The sequence below is a fragment of the Apaloderma vittatum genome, unplaced genomic scaffold (genome assembly GCF_000703405.1).
Source record: "Apaloderma vittatum isolate BGI_N311 unplaced genomic scaffold, ASM70340v1 scaffold14857, whole genome shotgun sequence".
Lineage (NCBI taxonomy): Eukaryota > Metazoa > Chordata > Aves > Trogoniformes > Trogonidae > Apaloderma > Apaloderma vittatum.
The window spans coordinates 80038-105844 of NW_009728130.1; the positions used below are offsets into that span (position 1 = coordinate 80038).

At 49.3% G+C, this 25807-nt stretch overlaps 1 protein-coding gene across 1 annotated transcript in view; it reads left to right on the top strand.

The window, feature by feature from the left end:
- GATSL2 (GATS protein-like 2) overlaps positions 1–25807 on the top strand; it is a gene marked incomplete at its 5' end in the record, with an annotated part of 52915 nt that overhangs the window by 18485 nt on the left and 8623 nt on the right. The window contains one exon of the mRNA XM_009873986.1: positions 25071–25264. Within this exon, the coding sequence (XP_009872288.1) occupies positions 25071–25264 (194 nt within the window). The remainder of the gene's footprint in view (positions 1–25070; positions 25265–25807) is intronic.

Consider the following 25807-nt stretch of genomic DNA (forward strand, 5'->3'; position numbering starts at 1 on the left):
ACTGCGATCCACAGAGATGCTCTGCAAGATAATTTGTGAAGGGGACTGGTCCCAGCCCCGAAAGCTGGTATTCTGTGCCCCAAATGGCCTCCTCTTTGCTGGATTAAAAATACATGTCGGTGAAACAGAGCTTGCAGGCCTCTTTGGCTGAGTGCCCATAGCTAATCACTAGAGATTTCACAGTGAAGTCTCTCAGAGTGTCTGTTTTGATTAATGGTTCGTACTTTGCCGATCTGAGGCTTTTTATTTTATTCTTAAATTTATTACATATCGCTTACATGAGTTAAATATGTTTTAATTCCATCTTAAATACAGTGGAACAATCTTTACAGTGAAGTTGGCTTTTTTTACCCAGCGGCAGCGTGTTTGCAGAGGCTCGCGCTCGGACGTGCAGCTGCTGAGTTAGGGTTCTTCGCAGTTCTGATGCATGCGCTTCCCCAGAAGTCTCATAAAAGTAAGAAACCAAGGAGCTCTGCAACACCATCGAACTGAACCTGGGTGCGTTATGCCTCAAGGTTATGAGGGATAACTGTGCTGCTTTCACAGGAGAGAGGTTTGATGTATCACGCTGTTGCAAAGGCATGTGCAGAAAGGCTGGGTGGGAATGGGAACGCGTGTTTGGATCCGCTGAGATGTGAAGATCCGGTGTGGCAAGGGAAGGAGTGAGCCGCTTGCCTCTTGTCACCTCCTGGACACTGGACTGGTGGGGTGAGTGGTTTGGCCTCAGATGTGAGCACACGCCGGTGGCAGAGCAGGGCTAAAATCCAAGAGGCCCTTCTGCAGCGTTTGCTGCTGTCCCTCCTGCCTGGCTGTTTGCGGTGTCCCAAGCCCATCACAGTGCTCCTGCTTTGGGCTTTGCCCCAGTCTGGTCCTTGAGCACAGGAGGGGCATATGGAGCCATTTTTTAGCAGCTCTTCCCTCTCCCTGTGGGCTGGGGTTAATGGGGAGCTGGGCAAAGGAAACTCCTGATGGAGAAGGTCTTGTGCTGTTCTGTCCTCACAGAGTTCAGCTGTTTTTTTGTGGCCAAACTTGGAGTATGTCAGAGTGAAACCTGATTTTTGCAAGTTCACACAGTCTGGACGCTGCTCCCTTCCTTTTAATTTCAAACATCCTTTTCTCTCCCCCCCAGCAGGAAGACCCCCAAGTGCGCTCCCATTGTGGCCGCGCTGTTTGTGGACAGGCTGTTTGCTGCCGGCTCCGACAGAAGTGCTGCAACAGCAACTGCAGTCCTCTCTTTGATAAACAGTGCCCAGCCGGGTGTTCAGCTGTTGGGTCCTGCAAACATCTTAGTCCCCAACCCCCATTTGCATGCACGCACAAGCAAGCTACCGAAATACATACATAGAGCTATGTAGAAGGGTTCACTAACAAGGGATTTAGCAGTTGTGCTGTGTTTGCCTGCAGAGCTTTGATCTTGAGATGGGCACTCAGCAGCAGAAACAACCCTGCGTCCAGACCCGTATCAAATGCCTTTATCCTGAGCACCTGGGGCTGGAGGCTCAGCAGGGCAGAGTAGCTTTGAAATGAATTAGGAGCATTTCTCCTGAGAACCATGAACATTTGTCTCAGTTAAGCTTGTTTTTGCTATTTCCCAGTGCTGCAAGTGATCGGTTATTGTAAAATCCCTTAATGGCTTGTACAGAGGAGAAAACCATGACAAATGCAAGTAAACTGACTGCTTCTGCTTGTTTTGACACTTGTTTCTCCAATATTTTCGGTCCTGAATGACAAATGGCTGTATTCTTTGTGGTTAACATGGGCCACTTGCAGAGCAGAGTGGAGCAGGAGGCTCGTGCATTCGTGTCTTCACAACTAAAACAACTCCTCCAGCCAGCTTTTCCAACAAGTTCTTTTTTTTTTTCTCGATTTCTGAAGATTGTGATAGCTGAGTGTGAGAAGCCCACGAAACAGAGCAAGGCAGTATTCCCACTGTAATAATATACTGTAGGTCATTCGATAAGTTTTTGTGTGCTACTCTTTCTCCCCTCAGCCGCACTACTTTAGCCCAAACCTAGCACTGTCATGCCAGCTAACTCCTTTTTATCCCTTCTGTTCCTTCTTTGTCCTGTTTTCTTGGGTTTTCTTGCTCATGTTCACGTGGCTGGCCCTGCCAGGCTGTCCTGCGCTGGGCTGCAATCTCTGTCAGTAGTAGGGTCTGCCGTGTGCCGTGAAAGCCTTTAAAGCCAAAAAGCCTCTCTCTGAATTGACTTAGTGCTCTCCAAGCAGCTGCATTTGTAATTTTTCCTTCTCTGCTCTCTCGGGGTTGTTTTTGTTCCCGTGTGTGACGCCAGCGATGCGCTCAGCCTGATGCCTTCCCATCTAGGTAGCCCAGGGTTTGGTTTATTCATAAACCTAGTGCGAGTCAGGAGAGCATCGGTAGCATTACCAGGTTTGGAGAGGTGGGAGAGTGAAACAGCAGAAGGGAGCAGCTTGCTAGCAAAAAAGTGATTATTTGTCAGATGATGTCTTTTGCTCTTTCTGGAATGAGCTCATTGGTTTTAGAGGACCAGCCTGGAATAGGCAGAATCTCTGAGAATGCTGTGTTTGTCAGAGAGGCTCTGTGCTGGGATAACAAAAGCAAAGTGAGCCCTTACCTAAGCCCGGAGGGCGGCGTGATGTGGCAGCTCGTGTTGTGCCGCTGAACTGGTTTTTATTTTTGCATTCAGAGGCAGAACGGCCACTTCGGCTCTCTCTGGTTCAGAGATACGAATTAAAGGAAGTATTTCTAGCGTTCGGAAACTTTCCTCTTTTCTTCATGTAGCACCTAGGTTGAAGCAAAAGTCTCTGTTGCTCTGCCAGCGTTGCTGTAGGAAGAAAAGATAAATATGCCAGGGGAAGATTTTAAAGGAGCACCAATGGGCAATGATCTTGCTGGCAGATAAAGAAAATCTCCTTCAGTTTTTCCTTAGCATCTCTTACAAAGTGCTTCCTCCCATCTATTTTTGTTTCTGAGCTAACATCACCGCAAGATAAAAAACTCTCCGATGTTGAGAAATTTAGTGTCTGCGCAGAATCACAGCCTGTCCCTTTAAACTACAGATAAGCCTTAGTGGAATTTCTATTCTGGGAATAGTTAATTCTGTTTGAGGTTGGGCAAGAGAGAAGCACTCACAGGCTTAGTAACAATATTTTTACTCCATTTGATTTTTCTCCTAAGGATTTGTCTCCCTCGTTTGATGGAAAGTGCAATTATTGATCAATCCTCCAATAAGGAAAAGATTTGAGGGGGGAAAAAAAGAGAGGGAGAGAGAAAGAAAAAAACAAACAAAAAGCCCAGAAGAGAGTGTTTGTAGCTGTAGTGCTGTTATATAATAGCCATTATGTAATGCCTGTTGGTGCCAACTAAAAATATACTGGAAGATAACTTCCAATTCATTGAAGCATTTAACTAGCGTCGTCCCAGGGTTTCTGGTTCTGGGTTCAAACCCTTGTGCAGATGTTGAGAAAAGCTGACAAGTCCCCTGGACGGCACAGCAGCCTGTTCTGTCTTTTGTCCCTCTTTTTCTCCAGTCTTGTTTTTCTCCTCTACCTGAAGTTTCAGAAATGGTAAATGCCGCTTCAGGTCACCTCTCCGCACAGCCCACTGACCATGCCATCGGGCCACGCAGCCCTTTTTCTGACGCTTTGTTCGGCTGAGCTTTAAATGTCCGTGGTAGACACTGGCTTTTCAGGAGGAGGCAAGCATGAAGCGTAGCGGGGAATAGATTTTGCAATTGCTCATGCAGCAGCCATCGAAAAGTCGACAGCTTCATGGGCAGTGTTTTATAGGGATCTCTTCTCCTGAGGTGGAGCAGCCCCTAGAATCATGGTGCCTTTTCCATCCTTAAAGCCCCCCACCTTTCACTGCCAGAAGGACCTGACATCCACGCCCAAATGCTCAGCAGAGCTGCGATCACAGAAGTGGAGTAGATCCCCAAGGTGCCCTTACCCGGCACTGGCGAGGAGCGACGCAGACTGTGCTTTGCCCTTATTTTCTGTCGCAAAGCGTGGCTGTGGCTGTGCAGGACCTGCAGCACCGTTCCCGGAGGCCGGGCGGGCAGCCCAGGCGGAGCAGTGCTGGGGCTGGAGGGCAGCGGCAGCCTGGCTGGGCAGGGCAGTGGGTGTCAGCGGCGGTCCTCTGAAAGCTTCCTGTGCTCTGATTAAAGCCTCCCAGTAGTACCTGGAGAGGGTAACTAGACCTGTTACCATCACTGGTGAAACCGAGCTGTGGCTGAAGCGACTTCAGCTGGATCACACAGGGATTCAGAAAGCAACCTTTGGACCCCCATCCTGTGCTGTAATTGCTGGATGGCATTGCCATTTCTGTTCCTCGTGACTGGAAACTCTCATTAGGCTGTTCTGCACCCAAGCACTAAGACCGAATTGCTGGTATCAATGGCGTCAGCGTATATCAGAGTTTCTTACTATAGTGAATGCATCCAGTTAATGAGCTGTGGCATCTCTGTGGTCGAGGAGACTAATGCTTCCATTGCAGGAGTCACAGGTGCTGTTTTAGGTGACCAGAGATGATGTCTGACTGTCCAAGCCTCCCAGGATCACCGGGTTCGGTCACCAGTGGGGTCAGCAAGGGGCTTTGCTTTTCAGAAGAGCAAAGGTTGAGTCTATCTTTAAGATGTCCACAGCATTTGTTTTGCATTAATTTACCCAAAAAGCATCTTGTTTGCATCCTAGCGAGCACTGCATACATCGTGTGGTGGTGCGTTGTGCTCTTGAAGGTGCAGCAAAAGTCATTAGTACCCAGAGTAATTACTGTTGTTGCTATTGCTTTATTACAGCAATGTAATGAAGTATGAGTGCAGATTACTCCTGGTTAAACTCGATTTCCTCCGCAGGAACAGAAAAATTGACAAACTAATGAAGGGAACCGACGGTGCTTTGTGTTCAAGTTGGCTCTGTGTCAGCCACAATGACAAGTGCAGTTACGTTGCATCCAGTTTTAAGGAGGAGGAAATCCCAATAAGCAAGTACAATGAGGATTTTACCAGATGAGTATTTTTGTCCATTTGCTTTGTACTAAAGCTGCCTACTTTCTGCCACGTGAATGTGCTTCATGTCCCAGCTCCTGGTCGGATGAAGGAAGACTTTCTCTGGAAGATGCCTGTGTAGGCAGGGCAGTGGGTTAAGGCAGTGGATCGGGACGTGGAAATCGTATCGCTGTGTGATCAATAGGCTTAACCTGGTTGTGTGTTGGTGCTTGTCTCTGGCAGTTGCTGAGTAGAGCGATGTGAATGCTTACTCAAAACCACAACAAATTAGGTGAGTGGCAGTTGTTTAGCGCTACGGGATGAAGATTTAGGACTCCACAGCCTCAGGCCAGCACGATTTGCTTTCTGTGGCAGTAAGATAGTGTCTACAGTGCTTATTGCTTTATTTATATAAAAGAGAGAGAGCGCCTACTCAGAGGGGTTTTTGCTGATGTGTGTATTAGCAGAAGCTGCTCTGCATTTCCTTGTGCCTGCGTGTGTTAAATGCCAGGTGGCAGACAGAGAAACGCAAAAGCTGTAGAAAAAAGAGCCAATGGCTTTAGCACTGCCTCGGCGGTCCAGCCGAGCGCAGTTATGGCAATGGACTGACTTTGGCGCTCTTCCCTCGGTGACGTCATCAGCGTATTAACCGAAGACGTGGCCATGAATTTTTTAGTGCCAGCAACGAGCTGGAAGTCTGAAAACATTGAATAGGTAACAAAGAGCTGCTGTCCTGCATGCGCTGCCCCCTGAAAGATGGGGGAAGCCGGTGTGGGGTGGACGCTTGGCCCGTTGGCTGTACGGGTGAAGCTGGAAACCCACGGGGGTGGCAGGTTCTCGGTGTGCTCCACTGGGCACCTTCAGTGGCTGCGCTGCGCCGCGGGTTTGCACGCTCTCGGGCAAGATGTGTTGAGAAGAGCATTCATTACGTTCTGAATAGACACAAATAAACCAGTCAATACTGTATCAGCGATATTGTTGAGCGGGATTGTTATTTAAAACAGTGCTTCATCTGGAAGCTTTGACCAGCTCTTTGACTGGAAATCAGCTGGGTTTGTTATTGTGCCTATGTTTAAATTGTGCTTCCCTTTTAATCTCTTTAGTCTACATCTTGCATTAAAAATCCACTTAATTTTATGACCAGAAGATGCCCTGGCTGCTCCTCCTGTAACAACCGCTTCACCAACAGATATGCCATATCCATTAAATCGACCCCTGCGGTGACCTGCATATCTTTAAGCATTTAAATGAGTTCTACAAATTAGGCTTTTAGGATTAGTCATCGTAGATTTGCAGCATCATTGGTGTGTTGCCAAGGACCCCAGTTTTGTCACCATGACTACTACTGCAGGGTTACAGAGATACACAAACTGCGGGAAAGTTTATTAAACAGAACATTCACGTGCCAGACCGTGAGTGGGTGACAATGCACCCGCCACGGCCAGGGGAGCGCCCGTTTGCTGATACCCAGCGCAGCCCAGAGAAGATGATGCTGTTATCCACCCAGGGAAAATCACCATCGTACGTATTTCTTGTGTTGTCATTTGTGCCTGTTCAGTAAATGGAGTGTTTTGAGAAGGTGGGGAGGCAGTGGGGGAAGATGTGCTTAGTCCACAAAATACTTTAATCCTGTGGGGATTGTCCCTTCCCAGAAAAGGCTGTCCCCACCGTAGGGTATGAAGCTGCAGGAGGGGTGATCCTGTGATCAGCGTTTGTAATGATAATATCCCCTGGTGCTTTCTTGTGAGATCAGTGGGCATGAACTGTCACGTTTGGGGGATTTTTTTAAACCTGAGCACTGAAAAACAGGTTTATCTTCAGCAGGGACTGTGCAACTCAACTCTTTTCTGCTGTTGTGTCTTTGAAGATGTGCCTGCCTTGTGCAAGGGGAAGCTCCTGGCCCCTGTATTCACCTTCTTTTCTAGCCCTCCTTCAGACATGGGGGAATTAGGCTTTTAGAAACAGGACTGCTGGAAACTCTCCAATGCCATCCCTTCAAGATTTGTGCTTCTCTATCGTTTGAAAACCCATCCCTATAGCTCTGTACCCCCACCCCTCTCAACAATGTCTTCTCCTGGGGTGTCTAACATACATCCACGAGTTTGCTTGGGAACTGGTGAAGCCTCACGCGGGTGTGGTTTTCCCCACCCCATTGATACACGTGGCTCTTCCTCGCGTATCCATCTCCTGCTCCTCAGCCTCACGTGACTCTTTCACAGGGGCTTGGGACCAGAGTTGTCATCCTGGCTGAACCTCCTGACCTCTCTGGCACGTGTCCTGGACTCTCTTACTGAATCCTTCAACAAGACAATGCCAGAAGTCATCAGGGGACGTTCGCTGGCACCGAATGGAGGTAGAGTCTTTTATAGTCCTTGTAGGGAGAAGGAAATCCAGGGAAAGGTTCTTAGCTCCCCATCAGCTCTGCAGACCCTTTCTTCTGCCCTAGGTAATGCTGGTAAGCCAGCTGCCCAACAGCACACGTCGTGCTGGGCAGGAGTACAGCCGCTTCTCCTCCTGCATGAATCTGCCTTTTTGCATCTCACCCCATCCCTTCCCTCTCCACAGGATCTTCTTGCAGGTCTTGTGGTCGAACGTCTTGAGTGTGGCACGCTCCCTGTGCTGTTCCACCAGCTTACCATCTTGGCGTGGAGGCCCGAGTGGGTTTTTTTGTTTTTAAAAGAGATTCTTTGAATGCAAAACCCAGCAAATTCCTGGCGAAAGCAGCTGACAGATCATGCTCTGCAAGGGCTCTGTGCCTGCAAGTTGCTCTTCTGTGGTCCCTCCCTGACCTTCCAGCAACAGTGCCAAAATCCTCTGTTGTGGGTTACAGATCAAAAATACAAAAATAGAACAAACCAACGTGCTGGGGTTAAAAAGGGGACAAATGCTCCTGGTGCCAGCTCACACATGTGGCCTGAAGACAAATTGCCTGGCCTGCAAACCTGATAGTCACTGAAAACGGGGCTGGTCAGGAGGGGAGAGCCTTGCTGCGTGTGCAGAAGCTGCCATACTTCTGTGTTATATATAGGAACGTGTATATGGAAGCACACAAACACATTATTCTTTTACGTGCTAGCAGGCCACCACAGCCCAACTGCTTCCTCAGTTTGGAGGTTTCCCACTTAAACCATTCTGGTTTCCCGCATATGTTTTGTTTTTACCTCTAATTTCCCACAAATGAGCGGTCAGGGAGTTCTCCTACCACTCTCCTAAAGGTTTCCTTCCCCTGAACTAAACTGCTTTTGCAGGGGATTTTCACTTATGCAGTAAAGTGCTTGTTAGAGGTCTGTGTGGGTGACTAACTGCTGTTTGCTTTCCAGTGTCAGTCCTGTTCCATTTTGGTATTTGTCTTGAATGTTCCAGAGAATTACAGGAAAAATACGTTTTCACTTCAGACCCATCTCAGAATTTTGTGCCTATTTCTTCCGAGGCTGGCTGCGTTGATCTCATGGTTAGGGGAGGGGAAATAAAGAAGTAACATCCTGAGCTATTGTAATCCTGTTTGGGTGAACTGGCTGCCTCCAAAGTATACAACCTGGTGTGGAAAGCATCTCATTTTTAATTACTGCTAATGCTGCTGTTTCGATGGCACTTAGCGCTGGATTACCGGAAAGCCTGGCTGTCTCAAGAACTCCAGTGTTCTCCATAGGAAAGCGAGATTTGCACACATGCAGAGAATGAGTCTCTCTGCTTGGCTGATTTCAACTAAATCTGCTGGTGGCAGAGGAAAACCTCTCAAGGATCTCAGGTTCCGGCAATTAATTTTGCAAATGTGGGTTGAGAGTAGCCATGAAGAGAAGGGTTTAGGAGTGTCGATAGACAAGCTCAACATGAGCCGGCAGGGCGCTCATGCCGCCCAGAAGGCCAACCGCGTCCTGGGATGGATCAAGAGAAGCCTGGTCAGCAGGTCAAGAGAGGGGATTCTCCCCCTATATTCTGCTCTTGTGAGACCCCACCTCGAATACTGCGTCCAGTTCTGGTGCCCCCACCATAAGAGGGACGTGGATGTGTTGGAGCGTGTTCAGAGGAGGCTACAAGGATGATCCAGGGGCTGGAGCAGCTCTGCTACAAGGACAGGCTGCGGGAGCGGGGATTGTTCAGTCTGGAAAAGAGAAGACTTCGGGGGGACCTAAGAGCTGCCTTCCAATACCTGAAGGGAACCTACAGGAAGGCTGGGGAGGGACTTTTTACAAGAGTGTCCAGCGATAGGACAAGGGGAAATGGGTTTAAGTTGAAGGAGAATAGATTTAGATTGGACCTTAGGAAGAAATTCTTCAGTCTGAGGGTGGCAAGACTTTGGAATAAATTGCCCAGAGATGTTGTGGCTGCCCCCTCCCTGGAGGTGTTAAAGGCCAGGTTGGACGGAGCCTTGAGTAGCCTGATCTAGTTGAGAGGCGTCCCTGCCCATGACAGGGAGGTTGGACGAGATGATCTCTAAGGTCCCTTCCAGCCTAGGTCATTCTCTGCTTCTATGAAATGGGTTAAGTGGGAAATGGGAGGGGCTTTGTGTCCCTGCTCACCCTTTTCTGCTCTGGAGAGAGGTCCCATATTGCACATGAAGGCAACCAGGCTGCCCTGTGTGCGTTGCACCCGTTGCACCACAGCAGATGCCAAGGAAAGAGGAGCCAGCGGTGGGAGAGCAGCTATTTCTGCCCCATCCTGGCAGTGCGAGCCCCTCCTGGAGCCTGTCTTCCCCTTCTCACTCCATTAATGTCTTTTTTTTTTCCCGCTGGGAACGGCCATAATAATAATAATAGAATCAAATGCTAAAGAAGAGGTGAAAATGCCATAGCGTCGCACAACTGACAGCGTTGGACCTGGTCCATTGAGCAAGAACTGCTGGGAGATTTTGGGTGCTCCCTTGTAGTATGACACTGTAATCTGTCAGCGTGTACTCTTGAACTGTCTTGTGCTTTGTCGCTCAGGGTAATAATTACCCAGACCGTTTTACCTTCCAAATGCTTTGCAGCTATTAATCACTCAGCAGCATTCCTGAAACGACAGGGTTTGTCTCCCTGTTACATAAAAAAGGAAAGCAAGATGAAGAAGGTAGCAAAGAACTTCGTAGGACGCGTCTGCTGCTCTGGGGTGGGTCTGTTCTGGGGGTTTGGTTTGCAGGCTGGTATTTCCGAGGTGCTGAGAACCAGAGCGGCGCCAGCACCGCTGGGCTGAGAGCAGCGTTTGCGCACAGTCCTGTGCTGCGGGTCCCAGGGCGGGGAAAGGCTTTTGAAAAATTGCCCCTAAATTAAAAAGTTGATTTAGGAGTTAGGACTTAGATCAGCTTTCCTTCAACTGTGAGGCTTGTTTTTCTGCAGGGCTCTGCAGGGGGACAGGAGGCAAGTTCCTGGCGAAACCAGGGTGATGGAGGGACAGGCAGCGCTTTGCAGCCTCCCTGCACAATTTTCAGCAAGTGTGAAGCTCAAGTGTTACCAGCAACCTGGAATGCAGAGAGAACTCAGGTTTTGCCAAACACCAACTGGCCATGCAGAGGGAAGAAAAAACCCATTCGCTTTGTTTGCATCTTGACACTTGTACCCTGGCCATTTTCAGTCGTGGTTTCTAGCCTGTCGTCCTCCTGCGTCTCTCTGTATCCTGGTGAAGGAAGTGCTCTGATCAAACGTTAATGTTCAGGAAAATCTAGCTGTGAGCAGCAGCGCTCGCATCCTGCTGTTAAATTTTCCTTGTCGTGGGCTACAGTGATGGGTGGCAGGGACTGGGCTGACTTTCCTCCCTGGGCTGGCCCTCCTGCCCTGGGCTGCGGAGAGCTGTGCTGGCCATTGCTGCCTCCCTCCCTTCCTCCCAGCACTAAATACGTGGTGTGCCCTATCTCTAATACTCCTTATCGGCCCGGCTTTGTTTACTTGCATAATTCCCTCAGTGCCTTATCAGATTAGCATGATTTCAAAGTGTTAAGAGCATCAGCGCCTGAAAGAGTTTTGCACTCCGCTTGCCTTGCCCTCCCCGTGTTCAGATTAGATGCAAACACATTTGTGATAATAGAGAACTGTTCGGACAGGGGTGGTTTTCTTTTCATCCGAGATTAATAAGAGAAGCATGGAGACCTGTGAGAAAGAAGCAAGACTCTCTCGTGTAGCTGCTTTAGTCCTCGTTATGTCTTTGGTACATGACTTTTTTGTGGGTTGGTGTTCAGGAATGGTGGAGAAAGCCCCCACGGCCCCCAGGAGAGGCCACATGTGCTTCCCCCAGTTATGGGGAGAGGGAACGATACCTGCTGGTCCTGGTGAAGTGGGGGAGAGGGCCCCTCTGAGCATATGTGTCATTTCTCCTGGGTGAGTTTGGAGATTTGGTTGGTTTACAGAAGGGCGATGAAGGAGGTTACGCTGGAGCCAGCCGCAGCCATCCGTTCTTCCCTCCCTCCTCCTTTTCTTATAGCACCAGTGAAGCACGTTACGTGCATTATGCCAGCACACAGGAAATGATGAGATTTTCCTGTTCCTAACAGTGGCGGGAATAATCGGACGAGTGCCTTTGTAACATCCAGAAGTGTGTAGGTTTTTGGTGTGCGTGCTTGCAGGGAGCATGGCTGGAGAGCCCCAACCAGCCCCTGTGGGGCCGCTTGCTCCTCCGAAAGGGGCTGGTCCTGAGCCTCCTCGCAGACCTGGATAGAGCCCTGAATGAGCTGGTACCTGCTTCCAGTGTTTGCCTTGTTGTGGCCAGCTTGCACCTCGTGCCCATCCACATGCCTAGCACAGCTGGGATCTGTTTACAGAACAGTTCTGTCTTGCTTGGAGTGCTGGGTGCAGCAGAAAATAGGCTGGTGGTGTAACTGGGCAGGTAGCTTTAGACCCAGCCAGAAAAAATTTGCTCTGCTTTCCGTATTCATACCACATCCCCACTTCCAGGACGCAGCGTCAGCTCCCTCCTGTCCCCCTACTGCCTGGTTGCAAAAGCATCCAACAGCCATGTTCGTACCATAGCTTGGGCTCAGCCAGAGCTGAGCATTGACTTTCATATCCAGAAAGATTTATTGTTTATTTACTGCTCACTCTCACCCTTCCCATGCCACCCTCCCCTAAAATTTCCACTCCTCAGCTTGCTGAATAATTTCAAGGTGCTAATTGCCCCGTGCCGCAGCTGATCCATTGATCTGGAACACAAACAGTCTCGAGGTAATTTTCTGTCTGAGCCAGTCTGGGGCTTACGCAAGTGCTGGTGTTTGTTTCCTTGTTTTTAATTTCCTGCAAAGAAAAGCTTTTGTGTTGCTCTCGACAAGATGCCTGTGCCTCTGTCTCAGTCAGCGGCTGCTCGTCAGGCCACGTGGGTCTGCAGGAGAATTGACACTAACAATACCCGTTTCTTGTGTAGTTGAAGTCTGCGGGTGGGAATTGAAAGTCCTGCTCAGTCATGTCCCTCCATCAAAACTGTTAGTCTGTTCCTTGAGGTATCAGATGGCTTCTCTTCCCCATCTCCAGTCCTACGTTTGGGACCAACTGGGAGAAACTCAGACTCTTTGTCGCGTTAGGAAAATACTTGTTCGGTTAGATAAATACTTGGAGGCAGAGGTTCCTGGGCTTGCTCATCTCGGCGGGTTTAGCCATCCCTTTCTGTAACAGCTGACCCCACCAAAACAGTGCTGGGTAGCTCCTGGCCACTGGAGTGTGCAGCTCACGTCTTGCACAGTAAAGAGTTAATTTGCCATGGCCATTGCTTCCAGCAGCCGTCAGCAGTTGTGCCTTTGCAGGGTTTGATCTATCCAGGGGGCGGGGGTGTGGGGATGATGTAATGTTCGCAACTCCCTGCGCTCTGGTAGTAGGAGGCTTTGCAAAAATAAACTCATCTGCATGCATTTCTCTCCCCAGCTTGTGTGTGCAGGTTCAGTTTACCTGGAGGACTTGCTCTCGTACCTTTTAAATAGAATCGGTGGTTGTTTTGCTAACCAGGGCAGAGGGCAAGGTTGGTTGGCAGCCCCGGTCAGGGGGACAGAGCGGGGGCACACAGCCCCCTGCTCCCCTCCAGACGGTGGGTAAAGTGCAGAAGGAGCTTTGCCTCCCTTTTGCGGGAGCAGTCTTGTCTCCAGGTGGGGGGAGGTATAAGTAGAGACGAGCAGCAGTTGTCTACACCTGAATCATAAGCAGATATTTTAAAGTGAGATATAACAGAACACTCATCTCCCTCCAGAAAAGTAGCCGCTTTTTTACAGGGACAGATAGTGAAATGCAGCCCAGCTGGGTTAGTGGTGGAGGACAGCCCTGAGGCGTGCGTGTAGCCAGGTAGGAGAGAGGAGATGTTTGTACCGTTTGCAGTCCCAGCCTCTTTCCCAGCTGGCTGGTAAATCCCGCCGTCCCTCTGACAGATCTGTCACTTTGGCAGGAGGGGAAGGTTCGCTCCCGGACGGTGCCTCACACTGTGCCTTTGGTGGGATGCTGGCTCATGCACGCTTAGCCATAGCTTTAAGGACTTAATCTATAGAAAAGGACCATTTCTGCTGCTACTGTTTCAGAAGGATCTGCCTGAGTGAGTGTGTGCAGCCCTCGCACCTACGTACTTGGCTTTCCAGAAACGGAATAATCTGGCATGTCCCGGTTCAAACCAAGTACCCAAATATCCCTTCTGTCTATCCGCAAATTCACAGGTAGAGTAGGGAAGAGTAGGTAGAAAGAAGGAAAGAAAGAAAGATCTACTGTGAATCCTTTTCCCAACATTACCCTGTATCACCTGCATGCCTGGCACTGGCAGGAGATGGGGACAGAGCAGAGCTCAGCTGGTCTGCACGGCTGGCAGCCAGGAAGAGTCTCTGGGTTTTATGATAATGGGCTCAGGTGACAAGTGTCAAACAGGTATCGTCCTCACAACGACAGGTTGGGTAGGCAGCACTCCCAGGTTTCTCTCTGGCTTGCCTATGGATGTGCAGATATGTTTGCTCTGCCCCAGGAGTCCCTTTTAAAGTGATGTAATTGTTTGGGGGGTACTTTGGATCCGTTCCGTATCTTCGGAGTGAGATGGGAACATCCAAAAAATGGGCCTGTCTGGTTGTCTGTCGTGGGTCATTACTGAAACTGCCTCCGGTCTGACTCAGTGTGGTCGTTGGTGTGTATCCAGAACATCTCCAAGCGACATGGCCTGTCCTCCACGTCTTTTAACTGGTGCACTTGGTGACTGTTGTGTTCGTCTCTCTGTCGGGTCACCACAAGGATGCTAATTCTTTGCTTGAAGATGGGGAGTCTGAGGCTGAGAGGTATATTTCCTGATTTTAAGGGAAATACATACTGTGCTTCACGTGGCTGAAGATCTCTCTCCTGCAAAGGGAACTTGCATTGCAAACACATTCTTTTCCCCCAGGAAATCCTGGCCTTTCGTCAGTGCGAGGGGATCCAGCTGCTCTCCAGATGCAGACCAAAGGAGTCACTTGTTTTGCTTGTAGTTTGGAGCCTAATAGAGGGAGGAAAAAAAAGCAACTGTTTGGATTTCTGCAGCTGTCGTTTTCCTACTTCAGAGGGACGAAGTAGTCATGGAGACCCTTCACCTTAGCGGCACCGGCGCTGCTGGGGATGTCCCAGTGACAGAGTAAAGCCGTGTCTGCTGGGGCCAGACCACTGTGATAGCCTCACAGCATCCATCTGCTACGCCACAACGTTTGCCACCGCCCCAGCATCCCTGCATGGGGTCTGTCTGTCTGGCAGGGTCAGGGCACCTGTGAAACAGCCTGCAGATCTGCTTAGCCCTAAGCCAGCAGCCAGCTGGGCAAGGAGTGTAAAAAAGTCTGGAAGAAGGAGAGGTGCTGTTGCTGCAGCCAGAAGAGTATTTGCCTTGAGAACTAGCTGCTCCAGGAAACAACCAATGCTCAAATGCTGTGCGAGATCAGTGAAGTGTTTCGTGTTTTCCAACATGTAATTGTTATGTACTCCAATTCCCCTGTATTTAAAAGAGAAGTAAGCAGTGGGAGTAGGAAGGAGCACGTTTCACTTATTTTTCTGAGTACTGATGGAAGTTAGTATTACGTGAGCTCCTCAGCACGTATTTTCTGCACAAAAATCTCCTTACCTGCAGCATACTGCGTTCATCTTTTAAATATCATTGCTCCTTTCTTCCACAAGAAGCTTCCGTGAACTCGTGCAAATATTTGCTTACTGTTCAGTGGCAATTTGGATAGTCACCAAATCCAGGAGCACAGTGGAACAAAGCTGTGTTCTGCTGGGAGGATCCCTGCCGTAGGTAGCTCCAGCTATAACCAAGTGCAGTCAGCTCTTCCAGAGGCCTGCAGGGAGGAAGGGACCCATGTCTCCAATTTGGAGGGACCTCTGTGAACGTCGTGCAGCAGGAGAGCTGCGTTCCCTGCAATTCTTCCCTACCTCAGAGGTCAGCAGCTCTTTAATTCTGGCTCTGCTTTCTAGATCTGTATGCCGAGCACGTGGCAGAAGCACAGCCCGTGCTTGCAGAGGCCTGGGGTGCAGAGACACAGCCTCATCTCTGCAAGAAAAGAGCTCACAAAAGAAAAGAAAAGTGTTTACATCACTGTTGAAACCACTGGTGTTTCAGTGACCAGGACCAGCTGGGGACCCAGCAAAACCTCCAAGGTGCTGATAGCGAAGGCTCATCTTCTAGAAGCTTTCTTTTCCCGAGCTGCGGTGCCATGATTATCTATGGTTAGATCATTCAGCAGCTCTCAGCTCTCCTAACAGGTCCTGGAGACATCTCTGCAAGTGTAACGGTGCCTTTGTTGCGGTGGGGAGATGTGGGCTCGCAGCTGGCCGGGACAGTGCGGAGCTGGTCGGCATTGCCAGGCTGTGCTCTGGCCAAGCCTGAGTTAAGCAGTAGGGCTGGGTTGGACCTGGTGTGTGCCGGGCTCACGTGCCCCATGGACTGTCTGCCCTGTTGCTTCCAGGAGCACACAGCGACATGCCTGGGCCAGAGACCCAGAAGGCTGCAAGGGAACGGGTGCTTTTCTGAACACAGCTCACTTGCCTCTGCTTCTTACAAGTCAGAAAAAGTGGCAGAGGGTTTTAACCTGGCTTTTGTCGGCCTTTTTTATTCACAGCAGGGTCCAGCAACTATATTCACTTCGTTTTAGTACTTCCCCAGGAATGGGCTTTTGAGATTCCTATACTTGCCTGTTTTCAGGCAGCAGAGCGATCCTGAACAGCTTACGTTGGTAAAAGTCGCTGGACTGTCTCTTCAGTCAGTGCCAGGCGTATTTGATTCCTGGAACTAGCCCAAATTTCTGTCTTCACCCTTAATTGGGAAACAGGGATGGGGACGAGCAGGGGACTCCAGAGGTGTAAATAGATCAGTCAGCCACATGGCGTCATCTCTGCTCTGTGCAAATGCTGTTGAGGACGTGCTGAGGAGAAAGAATAATTTTAATTAGCACATATGCATTCCCAAGCTCTGGAACTCGTGTAAATACATTTCCACTTCTCCTGACTAGCTGGTAAATTTTCCAGGAAGGTGCCACCCCTCAGCATCTACCTCATCTCATTCCTCAAAATTGAGGTAGGCTGTGTCCGTATCGGCTGGGGCGAGGATCTCTTTGACATCTGCTGAGGAAAGGATGAACATGTTCCTGGATAGGCAAAGAGAAACAGCAACAAACTGTCCTCCTCCGTCATCTTGGGCCATGGACATTTTGCCTGGGATGTCTTCTTGTAGCTACTCAAAGTGGTAAAAATGCACTGACTTCTCCAGCTTTGAGGATGACGTCTTCAGCGCTGCCAGAAAGGCTTTTCTGCTTCATGCAGGTACAACTCTCCAGTAGCTCCCAAGGTGGTTGGAAATATTCAGTAGTAAATCCCTTGATTTCTCTGGTTAGGAGCTATTTCTCTCTTTTTCAGAATGGGGGTTGAAGAAATGCCCCAGGTGACCTCAGTGCTTTTGGAAGCAGGCTTTTGAGTTTTTATAAAATAAAGGTGAGATGAATGTGTTTACCATTTCCCTCCAGTAAAGGGCTTGTGAGTAATACCGGTAGTTTCTGTCAGATGAGCATGGGACCTGGCATTGCCCTGAGTATGTAGTTAGTCCTGTTAACATGAATAGTTTGAAATTCGAACAGGTTATTATACCGCGTTGAATTTGAATTGTCAGGAAAACATGAATAAATTGCACTGGGTAATGTGAAGCCATAAATACCTTTTAGATTAGTTAATCTGTACATTGAAAGAAAATCTGTAGCAGCAGACAAGGACCAGGATAAGGTAAATCTCATGTGAGAAATGAGGGCTGTGTCGCTCGACTGTACTCGGAGAGCCCTCCCAGGAGATGTGAACTGGGGAGTGCTGCTCTGTGCTGAGGGAGCGCTGGCTGCTCAGCTTAGGGAGTAAGACAGGCTCTGGGTGCTTGTTTTTCCCTCAAATGCTTTCTGGTTTGCTTCCTTCTTACTTCCTTTTTCTTTCCTTCTGTATATCTCTTTGTCTTTTATGGTCTTGATAATGGAAAGGGAGAGACCTTTCCCTTTCAAACCTGCCTTAGTAGCCCTAGAACAGCACTGGCACCGATGGCTTCCTCCCTCAGTGATGAAGTAAAGATGCTCTAAGAGGCTAGAGCAAAACTTCTCAGTTCCTTCCGTTCTCAGCCTGTTTCCAGACACTTAAAGCTTTGCCACACTCCCTCTTTGGGGAGAAATTTTCCATGCTTCTTGTCTGCCTAGTGCTGATTTTTGCATTAACTGTGAAATGCTGCAGTTGTGAGGGATATATAAACCTCAACTGAACAGGTCAGCTGTTTCTTGAGAACAAGATTTAAGAGAAGTAGCTTTTTTTGTACCCACTTCATAGATAGGAAACTGAGGCACAGAAACATTGAGGTTAAATATATAAAATGTCGAGCTGTCATTTCCTCACCGCAGAGTGTTTGAGTTTGTGAACCTAACAATGTTCTTTTGACAGTTTTGTGAGGGGGATAATACCTAAATAGGAAAATGAGGTAACAGATTTCGCAGCTTCCCTGTTGAGGGAGCTTGGAATAAAAAAAACACCTGAGTTTTGCGTGCTCTGATAGGAGGAAATGTCAAAACCACAGAAACATGCAGTTGGAGACGGCGAGGTTCCCCAGCTGTGGATCCAGCCCTGCAGAGGTGCCCAGGCATCCTGTCAGAAACAAATTTGGGATGCACAAAGAAGAGCAATACGAGAGACGAAAACAGAAGTTTGATTGTCCCTGAGATCCTGGAGAAACCTGCTGTCCCATTTGCTAGTAGCATTTTGTGTGTGATGAACGTTTAAAGCCTACCAGGGCTTTAAAAATTCTCAATGTGCCACTGGATGAGAAATCTCAGTGCTGGCTTGTGCCTCTGAGGCTGAGCCAACATCGCGTGGCCGGGCTCTCTTCTGTGCCGGCCTCTGGCACCTGGCACTGGCACAGGTTGCCCAGAGGGAGCAGATGCCCCAATCCTGGAAACATTCAAGGTCAAGTTGGATGGGGCTCTGAGCAACCTGCTCTAGTTAAAGATGTCCCTGCTCACTGCAGGGGGTTGGAACTAGATGACCTTTAAAGATCCTTTCCAACCCAACGCGTTCTACGATTCCCTCGGGTATCGCCCTCTGAAGAGGATGGCAGCTGACCAAACCGTTAGCATAAATGGAAAAAATTGTAAAAGCCGCTGGGTTGTGAGCACACTGACCCCTTCCCAGGACGAGCTCGAGCTCGAGCTCGTTGGCGTGTGAGATGATGTCAGCTGAATCAGAGCTGTGGGATTTTCTTCCTTGTCTTGTGCACAAACGCATTAACTTTTTGGACCTAATCATCGTGTTTCCCAAGGCGAAGCCAGGCGGTGTGCTTTCATCTCGCCTGGCTATTGTGCTCAGATAAGTCCTTTGGTGGGGGAGTGCTCCGTGGCACTCGAATCAAACCGACACCGAGGCCTCTGCCGGGCAGCCACCTCGCACCGTGCTGCCACCTGCCCAGGCGGCTTCTTTAGAACGTGTGCTGCAGCACGAGTCTTTGCTCCCAGTTATTAAGTGTCTGTGTTTTGAGGCAAAAAGAAAAGGTATTTGCATCCTCTGAGGGGTTATGATTTCCACTGTAACAGCCCTGAGACGTTTTTGTTGCCCTGGTGGGGTCTCTGCAGGGGAAAGCGCAGTGCTGGATTGCTTTGGGCCCATCCTTGCAGCACAGCAAAGCAAGAAATGGGGCATCCTGCAGGAATAATGGGGCATCCTGCAGGAATAACCCTCGGGCTTCCAGAGCGGTGAGGACTGGGACGCTCAAAGCAGGGCACCGGGCCAGCTCCAGAGCTCTTTCTCGATTTTGGCACACTGTAGAAACTGATAAATGACGACTTTACACTGATTTCTGCCCCTTCACAGAGCTTTCTGTAAGTGAGAGAAACAACACTCCATTTCCTAACGTTAAAGGAATGCTTATTTAGCCCAATTTCTCAAAAGAAATGAGGCTCAGGTGGTTATCTTGCTCTCACTCTCTCCTCAAGATTTGGAGCTCACGTGGCCAGTTTCCACAGTGTCCTCAAGGATCCAAAGTTCCTAAAATGTTTTCTGAGCAGAGACATCCCATTCAAACACATGCACTTTATTAGATGTCAAGGAAACCACACCAGTGGGGGCTGGAAACCTGCCCTGGGCATCCCAGCTCCCCAGGGGCTGGTGTTTGGGCACGCTCAGCTCAGCAGCACCCGGCTGCAGCACCCGGTGGCCTCTGCAGCACCTCCTCAGTGGCCGCGTCATAAAAGGGACGGAGAAGTCAGAAACACGCCTGGGCTTTGGATCCAGGCTTTACGACCTGAGATAATCCCTCACTTCATTATAAAATGGGATTTTAAAACTGCAGTGCAATGAAAAACTTCCCCTGGGCAGTGGGAATAAACATAAAAATTCTATTAAAAATATATATACGTAAACTGTGCTGCCACACAGAGGCATTGGTGACAACTCTCCCCATTTATCATGAATTTTGCAGTTGGCAGCGCTTTTATTTTTAACGCCTGACCATTGGAGTCCTGGTATTGCAAAAGCTTTTTTCTCTATCTTTTTAATACAAGCTAGAGTCTAGCTGTCGTTTTTGCAGAGGGAAGCTATAAAAGGTGAAATAAGTACGGTGTAAGGGATCTAAAGCTATAAGGCTGGTCAAAAAATCCACAATATTTCTCAATTTCATTGTTTTTTAACGTTCGGAGTTAGCTGTGGCTGCAAACATAATGAAATATTGAATGAGTGGCTGGTTCATCTGGAGTACCGGAACAAATCAAGGAGTAGCACTTCACTCAAAGTACTCTGCTATAACGTAAAAACTTGTGTCCTGAATGAAGATAAGCGCTTAGGAGATGGTCCAACCTACCACACCAAAGAATCAAACCAGCTGAGCGCCTTCATTTCTCCCCAAGCACTACAGTAAATCCATCGAGTATCTATGGTTTCACTTGAAAGCTCGTAGGTGTGCTCAAGTGGGTGACTGATGGCTGTGAAATTGGAACGAGGTCCACAGAAAAGAGCTCACAGGGTGTCCCTTTGGAGGAAGGGAGCAAACCCCTGGCCGGCAGGGCTTTGCCCAGCACCCATCCAGACACCGGTGTGGGGAGGTGAAGTGCATTTCTGCTGAGGGAACTGTGTGTTTTCCAGTTATCCCCCTCCTTAACTGACCATTTCACGAGAAATCTGAACCATTTAAGTCAGGTACAGGAAGGAAGGGAAGAAGTTCTGGCAGCTTTGCGTGTTCTCAGAGCATTTTGCACATTTTCACAGAATCACAGAATCACTATGGTTGGAAAGGACCTCCAAGGTCATCAAGTCCAACCTTTTTCCCAGCATTTCTCTAACCACTACACCATATCCTCAAGCGCCACATCCGTTCGTTCTCTAAACGCCTCCAGGGATGGCGACTCCACCACCTCCCTGGGCAGCCTGTTCCCGTGCCTAACTACCCTCTCAGTGAAGAATTTCTTCCTAATATCTAATCTAAACCTCCCCTGGCGCAACCTGAGGCCATTCCCCCTCGTCCTATCATTATTAATTTGAGAGAAGAGACCAACACCAGCCTCGCTACAACCTCTTTTTAGGTAGTTGTGGAGGGCAATAAGGTCTCCTCTCAGTCTCCTCTTCTCTAGACTAAACAAACCCAGCTCCCTCAGCCGCTCTTCATAGGGCGTGCTTTCCAGCCCTTTCGCCAGCTTTGTTGCCCTTTTTTTTTTTTTTTTGCTTTCCCTAAGGAGAGGCCTCCCTCCCATTGCTTTGCCTCCCGCTCTCCGGCGTGCGTGAGACTGAGGGGTGCTGGGGTGGAAAACGAAGGCAGAGATTTGTTGCTCCTTCCCCACCGTTGCGCAGACCCACGCTGTGGGGCTGACTCTTTGGCTAGGGCTGTAAACCAGGAGATTTTCCTTCTCCACTTTCCATGAGTGCCTTGGCTGCTCGCAGAGACCCGTGAGCTGGAAGCTCATCATCTGGCCGGCATCCTCCCAAAGGTATTTTAAGAGTGCTGCGTGGAGCGCCAGCTCGCAGTACTTACAGCACTTCATAGCGCTCCGGCGGCAGCAATTCAATCCTTATTTGGGCTTCGGCCAATGTTTGTTGTCCTCACTGGAAAAGGTATCGATTATTTGAGCTCCGGAGCCAATTATGGCCGATATGATACTCACCACCGCCTCGCGTCCCGGGATGACACATGACACGGAGGCTGCTTTGCTTCAGCCCAGCTGGCTGAGTGGGCCAATGAGACCCCATGCAGACCTCTGCCCTTCGAAATCACCCATGGTGTGAATAAGCAGTTTAACTCATGCTCGAAACTTTGTTTGACACGTGTTTGTTGGGTTTGGGTTGAGCAGGGACTGGCATTTCCAGAGAAGAGTGCTGTGCCAGCCGAGAGCAGGACCATGAGCTACTGGAGCCCACTGGCACTGCGCTGCCAGGCAGAGCCCTACGTGAGCCGGGGGCTGCCGGGGTGACCTCGTCTGGCGTAGGGCAGTGGGGTTCCACGCCACCTGCTATGGGTGAAGTGACAACTGGAGTCTGTGAGCCTCCTCTGCTTGCCAGTGTGGTTGCGATGATGGGCGGCAGCTGATGGTTACAGAGCCTAACCTGGCACCAGGGTTGTGGTGTTACCCGGCAAAACCACACGAATCTAAAGGCTTCGCCCCAGTCCAGATTTAAAACAAAGACCCTGATGACAATAAACAAAGTCTCTGACCTCTTAGAGGTCCTTCTCAGCCAAAAGTGAGATGTTCTCTCTGATCAGAAGCGGGACTGACCCACAGTCTCATAAACCAGTTGCAAGAGGACCTTGAGAGCCCAAAGGAGAGATTTCTGCACCGACCTCATGGTGCGGGGACGGGGCTGCTGCGGTGCTGAAGCTGTGGCAGGAACTCTGTTCTCCTGTGGGAGAAGGGATGGCGTCAGTGGGTTTGGTGAGTTGGAGCTGAAACATGAACAGCCCCCGTTTTTGCTCTTTATTACCTTATTCTGCCTCACTGAGTCTATGTTAATGTTACATTTTGTGCTCTCCTTGGGTTTACTGCATTTAACAGCTTCCTGGGCAAAGCACCTTCCTACGTGGCCTATTTGATGCTATTTAGATGAATTTGTTGAGCCTCTAGCCTGGGTTGGTTTCATTAAAATTTGGGCTGTACTTTTCCATCTGGCTGCCTAGTGGAAACAGTGTCCAAAATTGGTATTTCAGTCACTTTCTATGTATTTTTTGCAAAGTTAATTGAGTTATGAGAAGCAGGTTACTTAAGCGAATGCAATGGCCTCTGTCACACTTCCTAGTGCCTCTTAAACACAGAAAACCAGACACGATCAACGCTTTCCAGTAATTACAAATGACTCAGTGATCAACCCTCCTGCCCCCTGAGGAAGAGGTTGATGAGGTCTTCTTGGGGCAGCCTCTCCAGCACCTCTGCTGCCGGAGTGAAATGTGAGAATGGCTCCGTCCACCGTGAAATATCGCATCTTCCATTGCATCCCTGACCTAAAACAGCATTTAAAGTGCTGTTTAATGAACTTGAGCCAGGCCCACGTCACCCATCCAAAGCAGGAACATTGTCTACCCTGTTTATAGAGAGGGAAATGAGTTGTGAGCTCTTCTTGCTGCTGATAGTGAGTCGTTAGTTGGGGGCCAGTTAGCTCAGTGGGTTGAGCGCGGTGCTGACGACAACACCGAGGTCACAGGTTCGATTCCTGCTCCATCCCCATGTGTTGCCTGATCTATTTGAGAGGTGGCGTCCCTGCCCATGGCAGGGAGGTTGGATTAAATGATCTCTGAGGTCCCTTCCAACCTAGACCAGTCTATTCTATGATCTGGGACGTGCCAGCAGCAGGTGGGACAGGTCGGTGTGAGCGCAGGACCCTGGAGCACACCGAGCTGCCCAGGCATCCTGCGTGGGTACCAGGGCAGCTGCGCTGCTGGAGGCTTTGGGGGATGAGTTTGCAGAGAGGAAAGGTGTCACTTGACCTTTCTGTGATTTAGGTGCCTGGCTGCTTTAATGGCTTTGGGATGCAGGAAATGGAAGTGTAAATACCAATGACGTGCAGGTGGCCTCGCCTGCGCCTGCCCGCTCCGTGCTGCCAGGGAGCAAATAGATGTCCAAAGAAGGAATACATCTTTTTTTTTCTTTTTTTTTTTTTTTCCCTTCTTATTTATTTCACAGGCAAGGAGCAGAAGTGGGAATGAAGGAAAAAAAGACGTCAGCTGCTTATTAGATCAGCAGCAGTTGTTTTGAGCCTTCGCTTCTCCATGCCAATTGATGTAGTAAGCTTTGTTTTGGGGGTGCTTTTCTGATTCAAAGGGCTGTCTGATTAGAAAATGGTATTTTGCTGCAATAATTTTCTGCAAGCAAGTTGCACTGGTCTCTCTGAGGTAACATGCTGTTGATTAATGCACAAACTTACCCACTCTCCCTGGTGTCTAGTTTTCATTCCATGTCAGCTCTGATTATTCAGTAAAAAAGAAACATTGGCCTATGAAGCTAAACATCAAAATGCAGCAGCAGAACCCTCAGTGTCCCCACTGTTTGCAATGTGTTTGCTCAGGGTTATTTTTATGCCACACACAATTGAGGTTATTGAGGAGAGCAAAATGAACAGTATTTGTTATTCAGTTCATTTTGGGTTTTCAGCACTGTTGTCGTCTCACAGCAGTGGTGCCTGGGGATTCGGGGGGTGGGAGGTTATGAATTTATTACATGGTGTCTGGGGCTGTACAGAAACAGCTCCCAGAGATCTCGCTGAAGGAGAAGGGAAGGACAGTGTTTGGAGGAGCTGGGTGTAGGTGGACACGGGGAACCGTGGATATGGAGGCATGAAGTGCCTCACCTGCGGAGTCAGGATGCTGACTGCAAGAGCAGCAGTGCTGGGCTTCGTGGTTTCACACCTCTGAGCAAAGTGTGTAGGTGTCTGCTGGGACCTCGGCTCTGTCCCCACTGGCTGGATCTGCATCCGAGGTCGGGTTCCTTACACCAAGTAGATTCCACTGGGGTTGTGCATTTGTAAGCCTGGATGTGAACTGTTTGTTTCTATAATTTGCCAAACCAAAATCCAAAGTCCAGGGAATCTCAGAGAAGTTTGCGCCTTCATTCCAGAGTCCGTGTCCGGTTTTGTGGGCTGTTAATGCATTAGTTAGTAATTTGTACTAAATGGTTTAGCTGCAGATTTTTAGCTACTTAATGTCGGTAGACTGGAAGCAGATGAAATGGAACTGGTGTTGTTCTTAAAAAGATTGCCTCATAATCTCCAGTGTACGTAGGGGACCTGCTCCACATCTTCAGAGTGGATTAATGCCTGAGCTGTGCTGTCACCCTTCTTCTCAAGCCCAGGAGGGCAGGAAAAAGGAAGCAAAAGAGACCAGAAAAGTTCCAAGTATTTGGAGAAATAGTGCAATAGAAGAGATTTGAGTTAAGTCAAAGATCTCAGGCTGCTTCCACGTGGGGAAGTCAGTGGTGCTGGTCACCAGCATCTGAGCGAATTGCTGAGGCTCATGCAGCTCCCTGTGTTGTCCTTGAAAATCTGTATGAATCCTGTAGGGGAACTTGATGCAGCCGGCACAGCACCGATCTGTGGAGCAGCATGGGAAGCCCGGGAGGTGAACTGGATAAGTGGGCTCATCTCATTCCTCGCACTGAGATCTGTGCCGACCACGTATGGACCAGATGGTGAACCTGGCTCTCTCTGCCTCTGAAACAAACCTCTGTGCTCCTCCTCTGTCTCTTTGCAGAGCTCCCCTCCTCGGAACACTTAAGCGTGGCCGATGCGACATGGCTTGCCCTCAACGTGGTGTCTGGTGGAGGTGGCTTCTCCGGCTCCCAGCCCATTGGAGTGACCAAAATTGCCAAGTCAGTAATAGCACCACTAGCTGACCAAAACATCTCAGTGTTCATGCTCTCCACCTATCAGACGGACTTCATCCTGGTAAGAGGACGTGAGGGGACCAGGTAGAGTTAGCTGCCAGCAGATGAAAGTTCAGTTGAGCAGTTTTAATGACATTTCTGGGAACAGGTTGTTGAAGGAGCAGCAGAACTACCAAAGTCTGCTTTCTCCTGAGCTCTGCCTTGTAGTTAGGCTCTGTGATATCTCAGGACCTTTTCCCACTGGGTGGGTTGTTGGTAAGGGTTACCCAGTGTCTAGTGAGAGTGCTGAGCCCACGCTGCAGTCTCTCCGTTAATGGAGCCACTGGCAGCATTTCCCACCATCACTCAGGCATTGGTTTCTTGAGAGTTAGAGGAACATAAAGTCTGCTGTCACGTTGGCTGGTGATGGCCAAGAGGCTCTGAAGTTGTTCTGGGGATAGACAGACAGAGTGTCTTCGCGCGTCTATGTGCATGCACATGTAAGCTTTATTTCCTTAGGAAGCAAGGCAGGAGAGCAGGGAGTGCTGAGTTCTTGAAGCGATACTGGAGAAGAGGTGAAACATCCCCCTCTTGGAAGTGTCCACCCTCTTTCCACAGATTTAAC